Source organism: Gobio gobio, assembly GCF_949357685.1.
Source record: "Gobio gobio genome assembly, chromosome: 18".
In the NCBI taxonomy this organism is placed as follows: Eukaryota; Metazoa; Chordata; class Actinopteri; order Cypriniformes; family Gobionidae; genus Gobio; species Gobio gobio.
In genome coordinates, this window is record NC_137111.1 from 11,743,841 (window position 1) to 11,768,010 (window position 24,170).

At 38.0% G+C, this 24,170-nt stretch overlaps 1 protein-coding gene across 1 annotated transcript in view; it reads right to left on the reverse strand.

Annotated features, from left to right (window-relative positions):
• The window catches only part of micu1 (mitochondrial calcium uptake 1), a 120,799-nt gene that overhangs the window by 32,751 nt on the left and 63,878 nt on the right, over positions 1-24,170 (reverse strand). The window contains exons 5-6 of the mRNA XM_079843565.1: positions 10,983-11,026; positions 10,808-10,828 (exon numbers count right to left, since the gene is read on the reverse strand). Coding sequence (XP_079699691.1) covers positions 10,808-10,828; positions 10,983-11,026 — 65 coding nt within the window. The remainder of the gene's footprint in view (positions 1-10,807; positions 10,829-10,982; positions 11,027-24,170) is intronic.

The window sequence follows — 24,170 nt, forward strand, 5'->3', positions numbered from 1 at the left end:
GTTTTAGATCCCCGTTTCTGTCATTTTTGTAATATACAATAGTATTTTGTAATAATATATATTTGCTATAATTTATAATATAGTAATATAGTTGAAGGAAACAATTTTACAGTGTCCTTGTGTTAAATGTACTAAAAATAGTGTAACCTAATTCAAATATTATATATGTGTAATCTAATTTTAATATCATTTATTTGTCAGATTCAGTTACATATTTACGTAGAGAGTTCATAGATTAAATTATAAAACATTAAAATCTTACCGATCAAAAACTTTCGCATGGCAGTGTAGTTTTGAATGTTTACTTTAATAATAATGTGAAAACCTTACTACATTTTTGTCTTTTCAATTGTCTTTGTTCTTTACTATTGTATTATTAGCTGTTTACGTGCTTAATCGTTAAAAAAATTCAAGCAATATTCGTTTAAATGTTTAAATATTTAAAGGCTCCATGCAAGTTCCATTTCATTTGTTAATATTTATAATAATTCATGTTTCTAATCAAGGAGTGTGTTTATTATTTTTGCTGTGGTATCCAATGGGGTTTCACTGTAAATTGTGAAATTTAATGGTATTGTTATTGACTGAAATTATGGTATTGTGACAACACTACACTTGACAAATTGACAACAATGGCAAAATTTAGGCAAAAAAGAACGCAACAATGGGTAAATAATCCCCTACTTCTACACACTCGCATAACTTCTGAAGATCTGAATCCACCGACAGACCTGAGTCAGGATGGACGGCATATTGAATTTTACACGGAGGAAAACAAGGCTATGAAACATTTACAAAGGCATGCACTGTATAAAGATCATGTAACTTTCAAAACTCATCTTGTTTTATGGAGTTTTTGTCTACTGAAATTGAAAAATGTTTCTCAAGCTGAACAATTGCCATGCTGGTAGATTAGTACAATCCATTGAACAATACTGTACTTCAAACCCTCACAGCCTCATTTTTTATTATCGTCAGAAATTAAAAACGGCATTATCCTGACTAAGGTCTATGGCTCACTAGTCTGATCCCAGTGCTGCATTATTCATGCACATGAGCATTTGCACATGCATGCACATAACATACACTCTTGCTTTCTCTGTACAGCACACAAAAGAGTCTCTCTACGCTCAATAATTCAGCAGGGAGAGACGGCAGCTGGCCTCCCTCAATGCTATTCCATAACAGACCCTACTGCACATGTGCACACGCTAGACCTTGAGTGTGTGTGTGTGTGTGTGTGTGTGGGGGGGGATATAAAGTGCGTGGGCGTCAGCAGAATGGAGTGGCAGAATCTTCTAGATCAATTCTGATTAATTCAAAGTCCTTAGCACTGCCTTGATGTCCCAGACAGGTCCTGTGCAGACTGGGGTGAGGCATAGTGACTGTGTGCGTGTGCATATTTGTGTTTTCCTGTCTAGATGGGACTGAACATGCTGTATGTTTGTGTGGGTGTGTACTAAACATTGAGCAAAGGTCACCACCGCCCATTTTCCAATAACACAAAGTCTTAAAGGTGAAGCTTGTCATTTGTCAATGTTAAAAATCCTAACATGGCATAAAAACCCCATAGACTTACATTGAAGGAGGGACCTGAGCAATATCTAGAGATCTTAATGTCATAAAGGGCTCTTTTTGATTTAGTCTAGTAAGTGATCCCGTAGCAACTACCCAGAACAACCTAGAAACTACCAAATATAGAAACATCCGGGCAACACCACTCACAGATTCTTTAGATCCTTTTTTTTCAAATCAGTTTGGTGCCAAAATCACCATAGAGAAGACACAGCTGCAAGCATGAGCAAGTATGGCAAATATCTACTCTGACCAAGACCTTTTATTTATAGCTAGCTACAGTAAATAAACATCATGGACAAGAAGTATGCCTATTTCTCCAAAACATGCCACTGTCTACAAAAGAAAAATGTCAACTGTTTAAAAAAAAAAATCTCTCCATGTGACCCTGGAGCACAAAACTAGTCCTAAGTTGCACGGGTATATTTGTGGCAATAGGCAACAATACATTGTATGGGTCAAAATTATCGATTTTTCTTTTATGCCAAAAATCATAAGGATATTAAGTAAAGATCCTTAGTAAATTCCTACCGTAAATTCATCAACAATTTATTATTATTAGTAATATGTATTGCTAAGGACTTGATTTGGACAACTTTAAAAGGCGATTTTCTCAATATTTTGATTTTTTTTCACCCTTAGATTTTCAAACAGTTGTTTCTTGGGCAGCAGATCATCATATCAGAATGATTTCTAAAGGATCGTGTGAAACTGAAGACTGGCGTAATGCTGAAAATTCAGCTTTGTATCACAGGAATAAATTACATTTTTAAATATGTTCAAATAGAAAAGTTATTTTAAATAATAATAATAATATTTCACAATTTACTCTTTTTACTCTACGTTTGATCAAATAAAAACAGCCTTGATGTAATAGAAAACACCCCTAATGCTACCACTATCATCTGGCTAAAAGATATCTGATCCAGCATGATATTCGCTCCAGTAGCACAAACACTATTAGCTTCTTAACTCTGTTCTCCTGGAAAATGCACAGTCGATAACTTTACTCCTCCTTTGCTGTAGTCAAACTATTCAAATCTCTCTTTTCTGCTGAGCTAAAGCTCTTCCGCTCATCTGGGCCGGCTGGCCGAGTTTTATTACCCATCCAGTGATTTTTAATGAAATGTAGAGGCTTTTAATGCATTGTTTGGCCAGAGCTCCACATCTGGGAACTTGTGTGGATTTCCTCTCTGACAACTCAAGGAGAAGAAGGAGAGCGAGAGAGAGCAAGAGAGAGAGAGAGACGGATTAGGAGGTCTAGTGAAATTTTCAGTAGACCCGCTACAGAGGCTAAATCACGCATTCACACACACGCAGTCCCATGCAGCTTGGCACACGCCCCATACCTGCCAGAAGTCCTGCAGAGAGGGAGGGGCGCACAGAAAGGGGAGGGGGATGGAGAAGTAAAAAGATGGCAGAGAAGAGAATGATGGGGTTTATTGGTTAGATGGACACAGGAAGAGCCGGAAGAACACAAATTAATAACAGTCACCACAAACGCAACAAAACGATCATATCCTTAAAACAATGTAGGACATCTTGATGCCTAGAGGAACAATGATTTCATGGTGTTAAAAGAGATTTGAACACAGATATACAGTTACATGTTCATACAGATAAATACATATCAGTGTTGGGGAGTTACAAGCTAAAAATTGTGATGCTACTCATGTTGGGAACCAAGAGCCATTTAAAGGGTTTGTTCATCGCAAAAATTGTATTCCGTCGTAAGTTACTCACCCTCATGTCGTTCCAAACCCGTAAAACCTTCTTCATCTTCGGAACACATATTAAGATATTTTTTTGTGAAATCAGAGAACTCTCCGACCCCTCCATTGACGACAACGTCATTGCAACTTTCAAGGTCCAGAAAGGTAGTAAAGACATAGTCCATGTGACTCCAGTGGTTCAACCTTAATTTTATGAAGTGACGAGAATACATTTTGTGCGCAAAAAACAAACAAAAATAACTTTATTCAGCTATTTCTTCTTGTCTTTCAGTCTCCTACGCTGTTGATGTAGTGCTTCCGAGTTCTACGGCAGAACGGCAGCTTACCATTGGCCAGCTCCTGCGACAACATCACACGCATGTGTCGTAGTGCTCACGTGAACAGCGTCAGCCAATGGTAAGCTGCCGTTCAGCCGTAGAATTCGGAAGCGCTGCACTGTTTACTACATCAACAGCGTAGGAGACTGAAAGACAAGTTGTTTTTGTTTGTTTTTTGCGCACAAAATGTATTCTCATCACTTCATAAAATTAAGGTTGAACCAATAAATCTGCAATGACATTGATGCCTATGTGTGGCTCAAAGAGTTTTCTGATTTCATAAAAAATATCTTAATATGTGTTCTGAAGATGAACGAAGGTCTTACGTGTTTGGAACGACATGAGGGTGAGTAATTAATGACAGAATTACAATTTTAGGGTGAACTAATCCTTTAATGCAAAAGACTGATGAATCTTGTCTCAAACTCTTGAGTTGTTGGTTTGAATTGGTCTAACGATTCACTCACTGACTGAAACAAAAGGAGCGGATATTGAACCACAAGTCATTCATTTCATCACGTCCAACTCAAGAGAACCAGAATCATGAAGTCTATTGAGATTCTCATTTATGTACACTACTTAGTAGTGTGACAAGCAAATGTTTTCAACAAGAAGTGGGATTTAATGCCAAATTTTACTTTGCAGCCTAAGGTCTGGTCACTGTTGCAGATTCATTTCAACAGAAATCCATGCGATCTCAAATTTCACATACAAGTTGGTCATGAAGATTTGCCTCGTTGACCAGCTGCTTGGTTTGAAAGTGATATATTTGCGACCTGCGCTTCATACATCGCTACACTAAGTATGATGCTGCCACTCTAAATGCTAAATGACATTTTAACATGATAAATTATATATTTCTTGATGGATAGATCATATAGATAAGAGCAGCTACTACTACTACTAGTAGTAGTTGTACTTGTAGCTTGATGAACAACAGTTTCAAAGTATCTTCCCCAACACTGACATCATATTGTTGGAAAACACATATAGTGTTTGCAAAACACCTGTGCGCATTAAAGTGGGCTGAATGGAACACACACATTCTCTCTCACACACACACAACTCGTTTTTAGCTGTGAAAGTCACACTTGCAAAGCACCAGCTGCGATGACCTGCAAAATACTGTTGATGGATGACGAACAAGAAGGTTAAAAGTGCTGGTGTGTTCACACACTTGCTGAAAGCAAAACAATTACACAAGAGTGTTTATTAGCATAGTGCACCCATGCGTTAACTGCGAAAAATACAGTTCCTGGAATTTCATTATGCCATCCAGGATTTAGTGGCATTGGCGACATGGGCAAGTAGGGAAGAAGAAGAGGGGGAGATGGATCCAGCAGTCCTGCCGTGAGCCCGTATGGAGCAAATCAGGCACGAGATTTGACAGAAATATGGAAATGAAAAATAACCAGACATTGTCCATATCCCTCCGGCTGTACACTGGCCGACAATCCCCAGAAAAACAATACGAGAATGAAAAAGAGATAGAGGGAAATGGAAATGGAAAGAGGGCCTATTTCACACAATGTGGAAATGGAATTTTGCTGGTTAATAACAAAAAACAAAGGCTATAGATCTAAAGCCCTATTCGGACGGTAATTGTTTCTCATGTGGACGTCCGTAAAAATAAATTTGCATGCCACCTCAGTGATAGAACTCGTGCATTCGGATGGTGATTTATTCACAGCGAGTTTTGTGATCCTGCGCACCTGGGAACGCACTGCTCACGTGGTCAATTACATGATTTTATGCTGTAAATAAAATGTCATATGCTTGGTATAATAAGAATAAATGCATTTTTTATTTAATAATAAGAAAATAATATCCTAATTATTAGTTAATTATTTAAATCTGTTTAAAAATAGGAGGATATATAGACGCACATTATAGTTCAAATGGTTTTCTGTCTTGTATTTGATCTCAAAATAAAGGATGTAATTTAATTCCACACGGAAATGAGCGGAAATGAGTTAATACAGCCTCTTATTTACATGAGGTAAACATAATGCTGCTTGGTTATTTTATTTTAACATGTATAATTGTTGCTGTAATAACGGCCCATTACAAATGTTTGCTTTTCTTCTTTTTATTGTTTGAGCAGTGATGAAATATATTGCTCTTGTAAATACTTGCCAGCATTTCAGTGATAGAAGTCTTTAAAATGCATCCAAATTACAGCAAAGTGCAACCGTACGGTGCTCTTCAGTGGTCAAAAGGGATATAAACTGTGAATTTTGAAGTGATATATTCTTGAAGACTCAAAGATGTGGACTCGGACGGTAATTAAATTACCACAGGACCTTGGTGTTTGTCAAAAAACGGTAGTTAATTCGGCTGGGGATTTTTACGTGGGTGGTGGGAGAAAAACACTGACATTCTGGATTCGGACGGCAATAAAATCACTGACTAGCCCCTGTCAATGATGAAAATACCTTACGACCCCACAAGAAACAATTACCGTCCGAATAGGGCTCATGACATGGTGTTAACTTGTGTATTTATACAGGCCTTAGCCTTATACACAGAGAAGGTTTGCACCAACTAGAGTAACTACAATTATTGTGATCTACTATCATAATTATATGATCACTTTCCAGTCAATACAAGCTTAAACAATTTTTTTATATGGAGTGGTAGCCACAGTACTGTGCTAATAATAACTGTGGTAACTATGGTATTTGGTAAATAGAGTTGTCACAGCTAAATTTTAAGGTGGAAAAGGACCAACCAATGATGTGGGTTTGGGGGCAGGAATATCTACAGTATTTCTCCAACCCATTGCAGATGGGGAGTGCTTGGAAAACCCATTTAAAACAGGTATTATGTTTCCAATTCCATTTGAATGGCAGAAACTAGATTTCACTTTCAAAATCATTGTATTCTTGAGCAACTCACCAAGCACAGCTTCCTTTGGTTGCACTTTATTTTACAGTATGTGCACTTGTGTGTACTTACAGTGTACTTATCAAGAAAGTACTCGATAATATAAGGTAACTACAGCGGCTAAGGTTAGGTTTAGGGGTAGTACCTAGTTATTGTAATTACTATAATAAGTACATAGTATGTACATTGGGAACAGGGCTGTAGAATATAGTGCTAACCTTCACTTTCTCAGCTGTGCAAGAAAAAACTAAAGCAAAGCTGATCTTAATCAAAAGTCAATCATGCAGATTACCGAGCAATTGTGTGCATTTCAGTGTACTGAAACGATATGAATCTTGCATGTACAGACAATAAAAAAAACCCTGGTGCCATTAGCTGTGAGACTTCATTGAGAAACTGAAGAGTGATTTATCACTATCCGACCTGAGAATGATTCACCAACTCATTACTACTAATGTGCAAACAAATATGCCTAGATAACGTGTGTATGAACTGCACAAACAGTACACACAGACATTAGGTGACCCAACCCAGTCCAGAGATCAGCCTGTTCAAGGTGCACTAGTACTGTGACAGCCGCTCTCTGACTGGGTCATTTGACAAATGCTCCCTCTTAATGACTATGGAGACATGAGACTGTTTCCTGTACAAGGAAAGTCCTGGAACCACAAACAATCATGCGGAAAACCTCAGCTTAGACACCAGAGCCAACCATCTGCTGTAGTTACTGTTAGATCTACATGAAAAACCTGAAAAGTACTGTTTATTTAATTCGCATCCTTGTTCTATTGTGTTTAATTGTGCTATTGCTTGTATCTCGATTACTTGTTCTTATTTTTACAGACTGTTTAATTGTCTTTAATAGTGTTTGAAATGTATATTTTATGTATATTTTATTCATTTGCATTGTTCTTACATTCCATGTAAAAAGTCTAGCGAGTAAAATAAACAATTTACTAGCCTATGGTGACTTCAGTGTGTCCGTTGAGAGTTGAAAACGCATTTTTAAAAAAGTGTTCCGTTTTTAGTTGTAAACAGAACCGGGGCGATTCTACGATTTTCATTTTAGGGCGGCTCAGCCCCCAGTGAGGGTATGAAACAAATGGTAACACTTTAGTTTAGGGTCCAATTCTCACTATTAACTAGTAGCTTATTAGCCTGCTTATTACTAGGATATTGGCTGTTTATTATTACTTATAAAGTGAAATATTAATGCCTTATTCTGCATGACCATATTCTACATCCCTTGCTTAAATCATACCCAGGAATGTAGGCAGGGTTTTATAATCAATGAGATCCCAAATGTGTGGTAGTTAGGGGGGTTCGGGGACATGCTCCCCTGAGAACATTTTGATTTCTATGATCTACATATGTGCAAAAAAAAATAAAAAATAGATAACAATAGCTTGAAAAACATGTCAGTGGGCAGTAGATTATTTGTCTTTCTTCTTATCTCCACAACTCTCTTTTTCTCTTTTATCTTGCCCTGTCTCTTCCCTTCCTAAAGCTGAGCTTTGACTGATATCGTTTTTCCATTTTCGTCAATGAAGAAAGTAAACATTCTATATGTTTAACTGATATTTATATGTTTTATGGTAATTTATTGAAGGCTACCAGGAAAGCTAAGTAACTACGTTTATTAAATTAATTCACAATATGCACACATTCATTACTAATATTATGCCCAATACAGGCTGAAAAAAGCTGGGCTTTTTTTAATTTACTGAAGGCTACAAATGGAATTATATTAATTTACAATATGTACACATTCATTATTACTTTATGCCTAATCTGATGAAAACGGCTTTGTTAATATTTCTTGTTCGTTAATTACATTATGAATCACATTACATAGGCCTATTTTCAATAAAAAATGGCGAAATTAGACAAGTTTATTAATTTGTAACATTTGTGACTTGAAGTAGCTGTCAAATATGAAATGTTTAGTTTAGCTACTTGCATATCTCACACTTGACGTTGAGTTGCGCTGCTAAAATTCGCGTTCAGCAGCTTCTGCGTGAACATAAAGCCCTCAAATATTTTGACATTGACGAGCGGTGACAGACCAATGAGGCTCAGATGAACGCTCACACCTCTGCTTCTGACGTGTGTTCTGCTCGGCACCGCTGCGGATTAAAGAACCACTGATTAATGGGATGAAAAGACGGGACGAAGCCAAAGCCTCCCGCCAGTTTCATATGTTTTAAAGGGGAGTTAATCACATATATTTTAGGTGGGCTGGGCTGAAGCCCCCTTAAAAAGGGCCTAGTGACTCCCATGCCCTAAGGCAGCGGTCTCCAAACTCGGTCCTGGAGGGCCACTGTCCTGAAGAGTTTATCTCCAACCCCCAAAAAACACACCTGAACCAGCTAATCAGTGTCTTACAAGGTCCTAGTTAGACACTGATTAGCTGATTCAGGTGTGTTTAATTGGGGTTGGAGCTAAACTCTGCAGGACAGCGGCCCTCAAGGACTGAGTTTGGAGACTTGGAGACGCCTTCAAGTGAACTGTATTAGTGGATTAAAGTAGGGAATAATGATTGAGGGTTTAGGGGGCGATTTCGGATTCAGCCAAAGTCAAGAATAGCACAACGGCGAGCGTATCGAGTATAAACACGTCCCCAAACGAACGAGGCGCGCTGTCGGCGGAGGCTCGCGCTGCGGAGCCAGACAAAAATATAAACAAGGCTGGTAAAACAAGTTTGGGGTATTACCAGTCTTGGTGGGGACGAAAGTCTTGCAGACGACATTGGTTTGATTACGGTCAGACTTATAAAATCCAAAAACCTGCCATACTGGCGGCTGACTTGTTTTCCTGTTTTATCAACAATTTCCTTGCTCGCTGCGGTACTCATTTTCCACTTATCACTCCACGCCAGTTCTGTTTACTGAAGAATGAATCCAACATGAGACAACGATATGGCGCAACCAAACATGATACAGCCTGTTACTCACTACGTTGCTTGGTTACCAGAGAGCGAGTGCCTTTGTTCATGCAACCAAACTTGCTTCGCAACCTCTGTTTTTTTTTAACGTTTTATCGAACGCATTTTTTATTGATTTCGATGATGTGTCTATCATGCCCAGCCCAACCCTAAGGTATCCAATCCTGTTAGTGGAGATCTACCTTCCTGCAAAGTTCAGCTCCAACCCTAATCAAACACACCTGAAACAGCTAACTGAGATCTTCAGGAACACTTGATAATTACAGACAGGTGTGTTGAGCAGGGCTGGAACTGAACTGTGGAGGAAGGTAGATCTTCAGGAACAGGGCTGGGCACCTCTGGTTTATGCCAGTAAAACATCCCATCACAGAGGTCTCAACCCTGCTCCTGGGGACCCACTGTCCTGCAGAGTTTAGCTCCAACCCTATCAAAGACAGGTGACGCTAATACAACTCTTCAGGATCACTTGTTGAAAATACACAGGCCAGTGTGCTGAAGCAGGTTGGAAATAAACTTTGCAGGACAGTGGGTCCCCAGGAGCAGGGTTCTTCTGTACCTATCACCAAAACCCAACATGGTGGCTAGTCATGCTTCTAAGCACTATGATTTGATGCCTAGCTGACACCTAGTTGAAACAGTTGTACCACTGGCAAATTTTCTAAATATTGTAATCATTATGTTCACAGCTTGTAATAATTACTTTAATGAGCTCATTGTTTCTGCCTAAAATGAATAAATTATGTTAACTGCATGATTTGTATTATCTTAGAACAGTACATTTCTGAAATATGGACACAAAGTCACCTCTGATAACAACATTTTAAATCCTAAACGCATGAATTTTCTGTAAAGCCGCTTTGATACGATATGTATTGTGTAAAGCGCTATACAAATAAATGTGAATTGAACTTGCCTATATTTAATTTACTTTAAATCGAGTACATTGTTTATAATATTGGAAAATATGTGCGTTATCAATCATCTCTGAAATGTATTATTGGTATCGACCAAAATAACTACATCTGTGCCTTTCTAGTACTAGAGGAACAAAGAACAAAACAGAGAGACCAAGAATCGGAGGCAAGGATAGACGGGTATAAAACAGACACAGCAGAGGTGTGTTTAAAGAGGTTAATCTAGAGACATTAAGAACAAAGAGATACTACATGAACCAGAAAGCACATATCGGATGCAGATCAGTCGTTTGTCAATTACAAAAAAAAAACCATGACAATATAATGACAAAAAATGACCCTGATGAGAATTTTTGTATAGCTTGTCATGCAAAATGTCTCAAGCGTGTAAAGAGGTTTTTAGATTGTACAACAGAGAATGTTTTAAAGCATGCTCACGATTGAGCTGTAGATGAGTTTCTGTGGAGAGAAAGTGAAAGATTTTTATGAAGAGTGAATGAGAACAAACGTCTCCATCCTGCGTCATCCTGTCGAGCTGCACAATGGCAAAGTAACTATTCGGTTCCCACTCACTCGCCCACATATGCACACGCACACAGATCTCGCTGCTTACCTTTCCATCATAGCGTTTCACCACAAACTGATCCAGACCAAGGTCTATAAGAGACAGAGACACACAGAGAGAGAAACTGTCAAACACAGTGGCTCTGATCCAAAACATAGGATACAAATATAGGATAAAATAGACAATTTAAATCAGACTGAACTAAACTAAATTTTTCGCACTAAATGAATAAGATAAACTACCGTTTTATATATATATATATATATATATATATATATATATATATATATATATATATATATATATGAACAGTAATATTCTGAAATATAACAGTTCTGAATATTTTTTTATAATAACATGTAATTTATTTTGTAATGCAAAGCTGAATTTTCTGCATCAATCCTCCAGTCTTCAGTGTCACATGATCCTTCAGAAATCATTCTATGATGATTATTTGATGCTCAAGAAACATTTATTATTATTATCAATAATGAAAAATATTTTTGTGGAAATACTTATAATCAGCAAGGATGCTTTATAAGGGATAGTTCACCCAAAAATGTTAATCATCCCATGATTTACTCACCCTCAAGCCATCCTAGGTGTATATGACATTCTTCTTTCAGACGAATACAACCGGAGTTATATTGACAAATGTCCTGGCTAATCCAAGCATTAGAATGGCAGATCAACATTTGAAGCCCAAAAAAAGTGTATCCATCCATTATAAAAGTAATCCATACTGCTCTGGGCGGTTAATAAAGGCCTTCTGAAGCAATGCGTTTTTGTAAGAAAAATATCCATATTTACAACTTTATAAAGTCAAATATCTAGCTTCCGCCAGACCGCCTTCTGTATTCAACTTACGAAGAAAGTGTAACGCCTCTCGCAGTTCAAAATGCTTCAGAAGGCCTTTATTAACCCCCCGGGGCCATATGGATTACTTTTATAATGGATGGATGCACATTTTTGGGCTTGAGGGTGAGTAATTCATGGGGTAATTTTCATTTTTGGGTGAACTATCCCTTTAATAAAAGTCTTCTGAAGCAAAGTGATGGGTTTTTGTAAGAAAAATATCCACATTTAAAACTTTATAATCTAAAATAACTAGTTTCCAGCAGATGACCTATGCAAGTCGACGTACGCCAAAAGAGAAACCCCTGACGCGATGTATAGGATGTAGGAGTAGCGTAAGCTTTGACGCCTCTCACGGTTCAAATAAATAGGACTGGGTAACAAACTCAGGCCCCTCTTCTCTTATATATCGAAATCCTCCAACATTTATCATTAAAAATTCTCATTTTAGACTTCTAATTGCGTCAGGTCAAGGATTACATTTTCACCGTGAATCAATGCTTACAGCCGTCTGTCGGAAGCTAGATATTTTAGTTACGTTTTAAATATGGATATTTTTCTTACACAAACCCATCGATTCGCTTCAGAAGGCCTTTATTAACCTCCTGGAGCCGTGTGGAGTATGTTTATGGTGGATGGATGCACTTTTTTTGGCTTCAAAATCTCACCCCCATTCAGTGCCATTAGAAAAGCTTGGAAGAGCCAGGGCCATTTTTAATATAAGTATTGTAACGATTGTATTCGTCTGAAAGAAGAAAGCCATATACACCTAAGATGGCTTGTGGGTGAGTAAATCATGGGGTCATTTTCATTTTTGGGTGAACTATCCCTTTCAATTGATCAAAAGTGACAGTAAAGACATTTATAACGTTACAAACTGTTTTTATTCCAAATGTTGTTCAATCAACTTTCAACTCGAAGAATATAGCTTTTGCTATGGGAACGTTTCTGACTCAAAATGGCAACTTACTAGAATTTTTCAGAGCGCTTTTATCACACATAAACAGGCCTATCTGTATAAGCATCTTTGAATCCCAGTAGTCATTTACATTTATAGATGTCACTACAGGAACTAAGCGATTACTGATGTGTACGAGTGATTAATACAAGCTATTAAGGCTCATTTCCATGTTGCAGAAGTTCCAAATAAATGCCATAGTCGTTCAGCACCGAATCATTTCTCGATTAATCTTGTGTAACTGAATGCAGTACAGGGCTGAACGGAGCTGATCTAGGATCAGCTTCATGAGCCAAGACTTCATCCATTGTATAATCCATTAAAGGAACTTCCGGGTTCAATACAAGCCAAGATCCATTACCACAGAAAATAATTGACACTTTTCCCTAAGTTTATAAACACAAGTAAAAGATTGTGTTTAATGCATTTACAATTGAAGTCTACGGAGCAGTCTCTTAAGCCCACACAGGATGAATACAGTAAAAACAGTAATATTGTGAAATATTATTACAATTTAAAACAACTGAATTTCTTTATTAATGATATATAATTTATTCCTGTGATGATAAAGCTGAATTTTCAGCATCATGACTCCAATCTTCAGTGTCACAATCTTCAGAAATCATTCTAATATGCTGATTTGGTAGCATTTCTTGTTATGATCCATTCTGAAAAAAGTTGTACTGCTTGATATTTTTTTTATGGAAAGTGTGATACATTTTATTCTGGATTCTTTGATGCACAGAAAGTTCAATATATCAGTATTTATTTGAAACCGAAATCTTTTCAGAAATCTCGTCTTTTTTATTTTATTTTATCAAAGATTGCACTGTAAAAAAATCCAACTCACAAAAATTTAGACTAATGATTACTTTTTAGTTAAATGCAAAAAAGTTGGCTTAACCAGGGAAAAAAAGTTGGTTCAACAATCGTTGGACCAACCTAGTATTAATTGTAAATTCGATATGTAAATGCAGGTTAACAAGCATACAAGTTGCAACAAGTTAACAATGCATTCTGGGTGCATCATGCAAAACTCCTCCATGGCTCCCAGACAGTGTTGGGCACGTTACTTTAAAAAAGTAATTAGTTATAGTTACTAGTTACTTCTTACAAATAGTAACTGAGTTAGTAACTGAGTTACATCATTATAAAAGTAACTAATTACCAGGGAAAGTAATTACTGCGTTACTTTTTTTTTCTTTCAAATGTTCAAATATGTCAAATAATTTGGATGCCCCCAATATTAGATATGTTAAATGAATGAATTGGACACTAAATAGAATAAATTATTATTATAAAACATTGTACATTAATATGCACTATTGTAATGTTGCTGTGGGGCAATGTGAGAGACACCTATCAAATTCAATGCATTATTGTAAATATTATCAGTAGGCCTACTATAGTGTAAATATTGTGTAAATATTATCAGTACTATACTTTCCTGTGGTAGTGGAGCTCACGTTATCACCTGGGTTTTTAGCCACTAATTTTGTGGCATATGATGATGTGAGGCGCTTCAGAATCACTTGCCACCGGCGTGGAGAGACTCTTTCTTCCTGGGCATAAGTTGCACGTTACTTAAATATTCTTACCTTTCACCTCAACGAGGGAAAAGTAGCGCTTATACTTCCAATTTGCGAAAGCTACCTTTGAAGTCGTTGGACTATCGCTGAATGTGTGTGTGTGTGTGTGTGTGTGTGTGTTGGTTTTGGTGTATTACAAGGACATTTCACCAGTTTACACACCAGCATTATAAGGACATTTGGGATTATAAGGACCTAGGACATGTCCTTGTAATTCAAACAGCGTGAAATCATCTCTATGAACCTCAGGAACATCCTCCTGCTTTTTTATTGAATGTCCCTTTAAGTAGGTATACCAGTTTTCTGGTGTGTTTGTGTGTATCTCATCACTCCGCCTATCGGCGGGATCTGCCACTGCTAGCGTACACACATTTACACGATAATGGGCGTTGACGGTTTGAAAATGGCGCGCGGTTGTCTGATTGGTTAAAGACGCGCAGGCGCAGTAGAGAGAGATCCGACCGGAGTGTGAGCGTCATCGCGGCCCTGTCAAACAGCAGCCTAGTAGGTAAGTACATTACGTTTATATGTTTTAAATAGTGATTCATATAAATTAGTCATATCTATGTGTTTGTCTGCACTTAGTTTTCGGTTGGCAGATTTTAATATATATATTTACACAGTCGAGCGCGAGTCTCGTCATGGTAATGTTAACGTTACCCCGGAAACTGAATAACACATGTATTTATTAATGAAAAGTTATAATTATTAAGAATAAGTATTAACAATTATTAATAATCTTCCCATCATTGAGGAATTCAGCTGTTTATAAAGCCTCAGATTGCCTTGAATGTGCGTTGTGACAGGATTAAATGAGCTTTATAATCATTACATATTCAAATGCATTTAAAAGCAAAAATTAATCTCATCAGGTAAAGTTAAAGTATTCTGAATGTCTGCAAATGTTAATTCGACATCTTTTGATGAAATTGTGACCGAGTATAATTATTGTAATGCAAATCTTCCCTAAAATAATCTTTGGGCAGCTTTACACTCCATTAGTCTACATTTTAAACATATTTAATAATCCAAAAGTTATGTAATAAAGTTATGTCATGTAATATTTAATGTCTGACTTTTTACTTGATCCTAGGTTAAATATAGAATTGATCTTTCTAATTATTAATATATTGACTGTTACAGTACAATTTAACCTGTCAAATTTAGCATATTAACTTAAGATAATAATTAAACACGTTTAAGGCTGGAATATCAGAATAAAAAAACAAAAAGGAATAAAAGAATATTATCTTTACTACATTTTTTGTTTTGTTGGCATAATAAAGTAATATATGGATTAAAAGTGAAAAGTGAAAATTGATATGGACTCATTTAGAGGTACTTTCAAGCCTGCTCATGTAAAATAAGCTGTCATGTGAAACAGGAAATTAATTGTACTTATTTATAATCATCGGTCAGTCTTAATAATACAGCAGCACATAGAATAGCATTATGTTTTACTCATAATGGTGCTGATGAATTAGAAATCTTGTGCATTCAAAGAAAATAGGTTACTTTTGCATTGGATAGACACTGTATGGATGTGTATCATATTAGATTTGTGTATTTGCTAATATTTTTATGCTGTTTTTTTATTCTGTTTAAAATACTATGCCTTTAATTCTGCAGCCAGATGAAATGGACGACGCAGACCTAAGCCTGTGCGAGACGCAGATCACATTAACTCAAGACCTGACGAGCCACACCTCGAGCAGCCGTATATCCACAGATTTAAAGGTACACCACATACATCTGTCCTGTTTTATAATGTCAGAGGACAACACAATAGTGCATTTGAAGACATGTACCATCACACGTATGTGATGAGAGCGTTCAGAGCGTCACGTGATAAACTGCCAAAGGACAAGGAGGGCTGTGCGATATATCACGATCTTAGATTGTGAACTATTATATCCACGTTCTGCCTTGTAGAGAGATCGTTGCACTTCTGGAACCTCCGTCCCAACATACTGTCCAACATGATGCACGTTCACATAGGGCTGGACGATTAATCGAAAAGTAATCGACTAATTTAGAACCTCTAACCGACGTAATTTTGCCATTTCGGTTTTAGTCACATGACTCTTCCCCGTCAGTCACATCAAGTGCAGTTTGCAGGCACACGGAAAGATGCAGGAGCAGTTATCTGTGTTTATAGATGCTCAGTATTACTATGGTAATTGCATGTTTTACACAGTTTATACAGGGAAGTTAATCGCCGCTCTTATATGCGCTGATACACACACACAGACGGCGCGAGTGCCCCGAAGCCAGATCACTTTCACTTGCGTCCTCACAAGCTTGTCATTTGTATTTGTTTTAAGCCCTGCCAGTTTGAACACTGAAGCGTTTTTAGACCATCAGATGCGTATTATGTTGAACTAACGCCTGATATATTGTGATACACGAACACTGAGACAGAAGCTCACACATCCCGTGAAGATCGCGCAGAGAGCAGCGCAGAAACGCAGTGTCAACGCCGTCCTGTGATTCATCACTAAAGTAGCTTAGATACCGTTATGGCATAGATTTGTCTACCTTTTGAAGTAAGTACAAACCACAGCTTCATAATTAATAATACGGTATGACTAATTCACACACACAATCACTGTCTCATTAATGCATTAAGATAAATGTAATGTAGGCCTGTGTGTTAATTTATCTGTATCTGATGTACAACAAGCAGAAATCTGCCCCATAGACAATAACTGCTGAAAGTCAACCGTTTCCTTCAAGTATTTTAAAATCACAAAGAAATGCACTTTCATTAGAAAAAAAATGTCCCACCTTTAATAGTAGAAAATATTTACAGTACAAACCTTATCAGTGAACTATAAGGGCAAAAAAGGAAAGCAAAAAAAAAGAAAGCAAAAAAAAAGAAGAGCAAAATAATCGTTCATTAATCGTAATCGAGGTAAAATGTTCATTTCATCGAGATTTTTATTTTTGGTCAAATCGTTACAGCCCTACGTTCACACATGTTTTGCAGCGCAGCGATACAGTGGCATCGCAATCTTCGCCATCATGAAAGCTTATGTTTGCATGCTTTTTAAAGCCTTGCCAGATAAACTTTATATTTACACGCTGATATAACATACACTTTTCTGAGCGTGTACACTTAAGGTGACGTTCACACTACGAGCCTTGGTGCTCTATAGACCCATTTCACATTTCCAGGTTTCTCCGAGCGGAAGTCATCATAGTTGGGTTAAATATTATAGCTGTGAATGAGAGAATACATTAAATATTTTTTTGTGTGCCGATTTACTCAAATAGCAAAAGAAAAACGCCACAATGGTGATTTCACAACTTTCAAAAAGAGGGAAAAAAAAGAGTGAGTATCATATTAGATTTGTGTATTTGCAAATATTTGTATGCTTTTTTTTATTCTGTTTAAAATACTATGCCTTTAATTCTGCAGCCAGATGAAATGGACGACGCAGACCTAAGCCTGTACGAGACGCAGACCACATTAACTCAAGACCTGACGAGCCACACCTCGAGCAGCCGTATATCCACAGATTTAAAGGTACACCACATACATCTGTCCTGTTTTATTATGTCAGAGTACAACACAATAGTGCATTTGAAGACATGTACCATCACACGTATGTGATGAGATGTTAAGATGTTAATTTAAAATTAAGATGTTAATTTTCACCATCACTCCCATAGACGCTGTATTAGTAACACCCTCACGGCAGCGGTAACTTGTTTTTGTCATTTTATGCAAAAGCAATAAAATACAAAGTATTAGTGTTATAAATGTATATATATTTTTAAAAATGAAATTACAAAAAATGTTGCAGGATTTACGATATTGATGACCGTTGAAACGCGTCATCACAGTCTGTGCTCAGATCAGATTTTTTAGTACAGCTATTCACATTGTTGTTTTAAATGTAGCCAATATCAGATTCCAGTGCCAATAATTAGGGGTGTAACGATTCACTCGTTTTCTCGATGCATCGATTACAAATCGATCTTGAAACATGTATTTTTGAATCGTGCTGCGTCATCCACACCTTCACAGCTCGCCTTCACAGACACACACTGTTTTCTTTACCGCCTTCACTGGATTGGGCTTGCTCTCTGTCCGTCGCTCATTGATACGTGTTAGAGCAGCCCACGTTCTCCTCAGGACGGCCACTGCCATCACATGAGCAGATGACAGCTCTCTGTACGTAGCTCATTGACACGTGTCATGCTGCGTTCACACCAAACGCGAATAGAGCGTCAATGAATGCATTCGCGCGTCCGCGGCGAATTGGACGCGCGTAGAAATCGAGAGCTGGATGCGAAATTGACGCGCGTTCAAGGTACTCATAAAATATGAAATATGTCATAAAAAACCACTCTGCCTCTTTTCATTTTAATTAAAAATATATATTAAGCATTAATAGCCACACAAATGTGGTCCAGGTAACTCCTACATTATCTTCACTGCATGTATATTTAAATATCCTTAAAATATAAAGTTATGAAACTTCTCTTTGCCCTCAGTCAAAACGATTTGGCAGACAACAAATTATAGATTCATGACACCAAAGATCGCCCGTTAGATCTACACAAGATGCACCACTACAGGACATCAGAGCCAGAGGCAGACGGCAGAAGGACTGGCGGAGGAAAGGCTGCTCTCGCCGGGGTTAATGAGCGCTGAGCGCCCGGTGATCGCCTGGATCTCACAATTCCAAAAACACACGATTTTTTTTTTCAGCGAGCAGGCTCCTGATTGGTTAACGTGCCGCGAATTGACGCCAAAGTTCAAATTTTTCAACTCGGGCGTCAGACGCGAATTCGCTTCAAACGCTTGAATGCACAAAAGCACCATTCGCGTGTAACGCGCGTAACGCGCAAGCAGATACAGATCACAAGAGCAGATGACAGCTCTCTGTCGAGACAGGAATAGTTCTGAGTCAAACCGCTCAAGCCATTGTCAACTGCAAAGTCGTCACTGCTGTCACTACTGTTGAAATAAAACGCTTTCATTGCGCGAAAACGTCACTGTTATTTTATATAAAATATAAGCTGTGCGTTTTGTCCATCAATCAGATAAAGTGGCCTCTGATAATAGCAACAGTAGACACCGGCGCACTCTTTCACAATCATCAGAAGGAGAATGACCCGTATAAAGAGAACAAAGAGGGCTTTTCTGTCTCTTCCGTGAAGAAAAGTTAGTTTAGGATTAGTTAGAAAAGGGCATGATATTTTGAGTTTTAGCAGATCTTGTTCTTTTCTTGCTCCGTTTTCCTTATTTGTAATATCCGTAAAACAAGCCTTGTTCATATTTTCAAAATAAGGTTGATACAATCCACACCCTGTTTGCCAGAAGCAAGTTCACAACAGGTATTGTGTCGTTTTGTAAGATACATTAGTGTTTAAGCCAGATGAATTTTTTATATTATGTTTATTTATTGTACATCTGAAAAGTATAAAGTTGATAGAGATTTGATGTAGAGTCAAGCGCTGTGTGAACCTGAAAACACACTGCATTGTGAGGACAGACAGGTTTACTAGGACACTGTAGTGTATTAGTTATAGAGGAAACACTGGGGCATGAGTGTGTGAACCTGAAAACACACTGCATTGTGAGGACAGACAGGTTTACTAGGACACTGTAGTGTATTAGTTATAGAGGAAACACTGGGGCATGAGTGTGTGAACCTGAAAACACACTGCATTGTGAGGACAGACAGGTTTACTAGGACACTGTAGTGTATTAGTTATAGAGGAAACACTGGGGCATGAGTGTGTGAACCTGAAAACACACTGCATTGTGAGGACATACAGGTTTACTAGGACACTGTAGTGTATTAGTTATAGAGGAAACACTGGGGCATGAGTGTGTGAACCTGAAAACACACTGCATTGTGAGGACAGACAGGTTTACTAGGACACTGTAGTGTATTAGTTATAGAGGAAACACTGGGGCATGAGTGTGTGAACCTGAAAACACACTGCATTGTGAGGACAGACAGGTTTACTAGGACACTGTAGTGTATTAGTTATAGAGGAAACACTGGGGCATGAGTGTGTGAACCTGAAAACACACTGCATTGTGAGGACAGACAGGTTTACTAGGACACTGTAGTGTATTAGTTATAGAGGAAACACTGGGGCATGAGTGTGTGAACCTGAAAACACACTGCATTGTGAGGACAGACAGGTTTACTAGGACACTGTAGTGTATTAGTTATAGAGGAAACACTGGGGCATGAGTGTGTGAACCTGAAAACACACTGCATTGTGAGGACAGACAGGTTTACTAGGACACTGTAGTGTATTAGTTATAGAGGAAACACTGGGGCATGAGTGTGTGAACCTGAAAACACACTGCATTGTGAGGACAGACAGGTTTACTAGGACACTGTAGTGTATTAGTTATAGAGGGAACAGAATGCCTTCAGAGTAACCCATGTTTATTCAGTTTGTTTCCAAAATCTACATGTCTAGGTTTAGTCTTATTTTGCAGCTTCTTGAGCTCCAGCGAGTGTCTTACAGCCGTGTTTCTTTTCATCCTCTCCTTTTCAGATGAACACAGATGTTGCCTCCACTGAGATATTTACACCCTGTTTGCCAGAAGCAAGTTCAGAACTAAACAGGTATTGTCGTTTTGTAAGATACATTAGTGTTTAAGCCAGTTTGTTTTTTAATATTTTATTTAGTACAGTATCTGAGCACTGGACTTTTGGTTAAATTTTGCAATTAATCCGCAAATCACATGTTCTGAACTGTGGGTCATTTATCAACAGTGCGTAGAAAAGGTTCTATATTTTGTCCTACGAATGAAATTTAGAATGGGCCTAAGTACAATAAAATCTGTATTTATCAAACATGCGCACCACAGTTCTTACGCACATGAGTAAGCACTCAATGTTGATAAATCCCACATGTGCAATTCTTGTTCACGGTCATAAGCATTCGGAAACGCCTCCAATCAACCATATATGGGGACAACACTCCCTTTCAAAATCACGTGATTGTGTTTTTTCCTCACTGCAATTGTGGCGAAGAAGAGGAACTTCACAAACACAGAAGGAGTTGCGCAACGACGTTTAACAACAACAAATTTGCATCACAAATGATTTGCATGTTAACAGAATGAAACCCTTTTCTATTTACATCATCAAATTCATTGGTGATGGGGCTTTTATGGCGATAGCATGAAAGCCCCATTTTATTCCAGCTTGTTGAGGATTTCGGTAAGGGAACTGGATGTAGGTTGGGTCCAAGGAAATAAATTACATTTGTCACAGCTGTCTTTTATAGGGTTTGACAAAAATTACACATCTTGTTTAAAACTACAAAAATGAGACATTGAGTGTTTTATAATTAAAGGAAACAGGACATATGTGATCTGCTTAATGCAAACTGTCTTAAATGCTTTTTATGTGTAGTGTCGCTGTTCTAGCACTAGATTCTCAGCGTAAGCGTGCTCAGAGGTGTGCTTATATTTACACACATTTCTACGTCCAAGTTCAAGTTGTTAGATCCCACACTTTGCGTGAAACTGTTCTTTTACGCACTCACTACGCACAGATCTGTGTGTACGCACCGTTGATAAATGAGGGCCCTGGTCTGTGCGATCACAGATCACTGCAGGGTGACTATGACAGATGATTGTCAAACCCAGTTTGAATGCAGTGATTGGATAACATTATACTGTAGAAAAAAATTGTCTATTCTTATGATTCCTGAAATAATGAAATTATGCTGCAAATATTACTAATAAAATGTAATAATTTATTTAAATGTTACACATCAATCTTTTTATTTTTATCTGACTGTCAGCTAATAAATGTGTGCTGATGGTTCGAGTACTGTTGTTTGACATCGGGCAGCTCATGATCCGGTGTTTTCAGCTGCATTCACAGTAAATGAGCTGTTCTGAGACGCTGTATCATGAGCTGCACGTGTGTAAATAAACTCAGCACTGCGTAGGGCTGGCTGATAAAACGCTAACGATATGTATCACGATAGACACGTAACCAATATCAATAAAAATGCGTTCGATAAAACGTTCGATAATTTTTTTTTCTTTGTCGGAAGAAACCAGAGGTTGAGAAGCAAGTTTGGTTGCATGAACAAAGGCACTCGCTCTCTGGTAACCTAGCAACGTAGGGCGTGCCCCGCTAACAGCCAATCATGTAACAGTATCCTGTCTGGTTGCGGCATATCGTTGTCTCGTGTTGGACTCTTCAGTAACAGAACCGGCGGGGAGTGATAAGTGGAAAATGAGGACCGCAGCGAGCGAGGAAATTGTTGATAAAACAGGAGAACAAGTCAGCTCGCTAGTATGGCAGTTTTTTAGATTTTATAAGTCTGAACATTTTTTAAATATTAAACATTTCACACTGCAATGCTTTCTTGTTTTTAGTGATGGGAGTGCTGAACATCGTGGGAACATCGACTGATATGAAGAAAAATCAGAAGTGGCTGCTGTGATTGGGCATTTTGTTTCGTCTGACATGCATTAACTGTAGTTGATGTTTCAGATATCTGCATCTGTGGCAAGATAACCAAAATGTATTGTTGTTCACATTGACTGTTTTAAAGCTCTTCAAAATATTAAATTTAAAACATTAACATGGTTAAAACTTGTGACTTTATTTTAATAACTTGCTCAACTGCTTATTTGCCACCTCTCAGAAGCCTCTTTAATGAAGGGGAGGTATTGTTTCTTTAGAACCCGCGAGGATGTTTCAGTAAAACTTGCAAAGACGATCCAGAGGCAGTCATGCTTCTAATCCAACCACTGTAGCACTACTACAGTATCACTCTAATGGTTTGAATATTTCAAAGGGTTAATTCACCCAAAAATATAATTTACTCTCCCTCATGTCGTTCCAAACCCATAAGACTTTCATTCATCTTTAGCACACAAATGAAGATATGTTTTATGAAATCTGAGAGATTTCTGTCCTTCCATTGAAAGTCTGTTCAACCAAAACTCTGAGGCTTCAAAACGTTCATAAAGAGATGGTCAAATAAATCCATATGAATGGAGGGGGTTAATCCAGTCTTCTGATGAGACACCAGGGGTGTCTAAAGTCGGTCCTGGAGGGCCACTGTCCTGTCCTGCAGAGTACAGCTCCAACCCCTATCAAACACAGCTAAATCAGCTCATCAAGGCATACAGAAGCTTCCGGGCAGGAGTGTTGAGGCAAGATGGAGCTGAATTCTGCAGGACAGTGGCCCTCCAGGACCGAGTTTGGACACCCCTGCCCTGTGCTAAAGCTGCTGTAGCTTGTGTCATCTCCTCATTCTGACATTAAAGGCTTCACTTTCAGTCGAGCATGGTATGATCACTATACATGACTCCCAGTGTAATCAACAAAGATTCCCAGACTGCACGTGTGGCAGCGGCAGAAGGCATGCTTCATGACACTACACTCTGTGATGTTGGTATGGGTGCAGTCTTCTCTTTTCTCTCTGTAAAGATTTGATAGTGCGCTGGTTATGTGACCCATTAGCTGGACATGTTTGTGATGGGGAGCACTATTACTACTGTCAGTGAGAGTAACCCAGCTGCTAACTCGGCAGGGAGTGACCCAAAATCTAGTCGTCATAGTGAAAACCACCCAACAAAAAGGACTGAACCCAGCATACAGGTGCTGGTCATATATAATTAGAATATCATCAAAAAGTTGATTTATTTCACTAATTCCATTCAAAAAGTGAAACTTGTCTATTATATTCATTAATTACACACAGACTGATATATTTCAAATAAATCCCAAATTCAGTATCTCAGAAAATTAGAATATTACTTAAGACCAATACAAATCTCGGCCAACTGAAAAGTATGAACATGAAAAGTATGAGCATGTA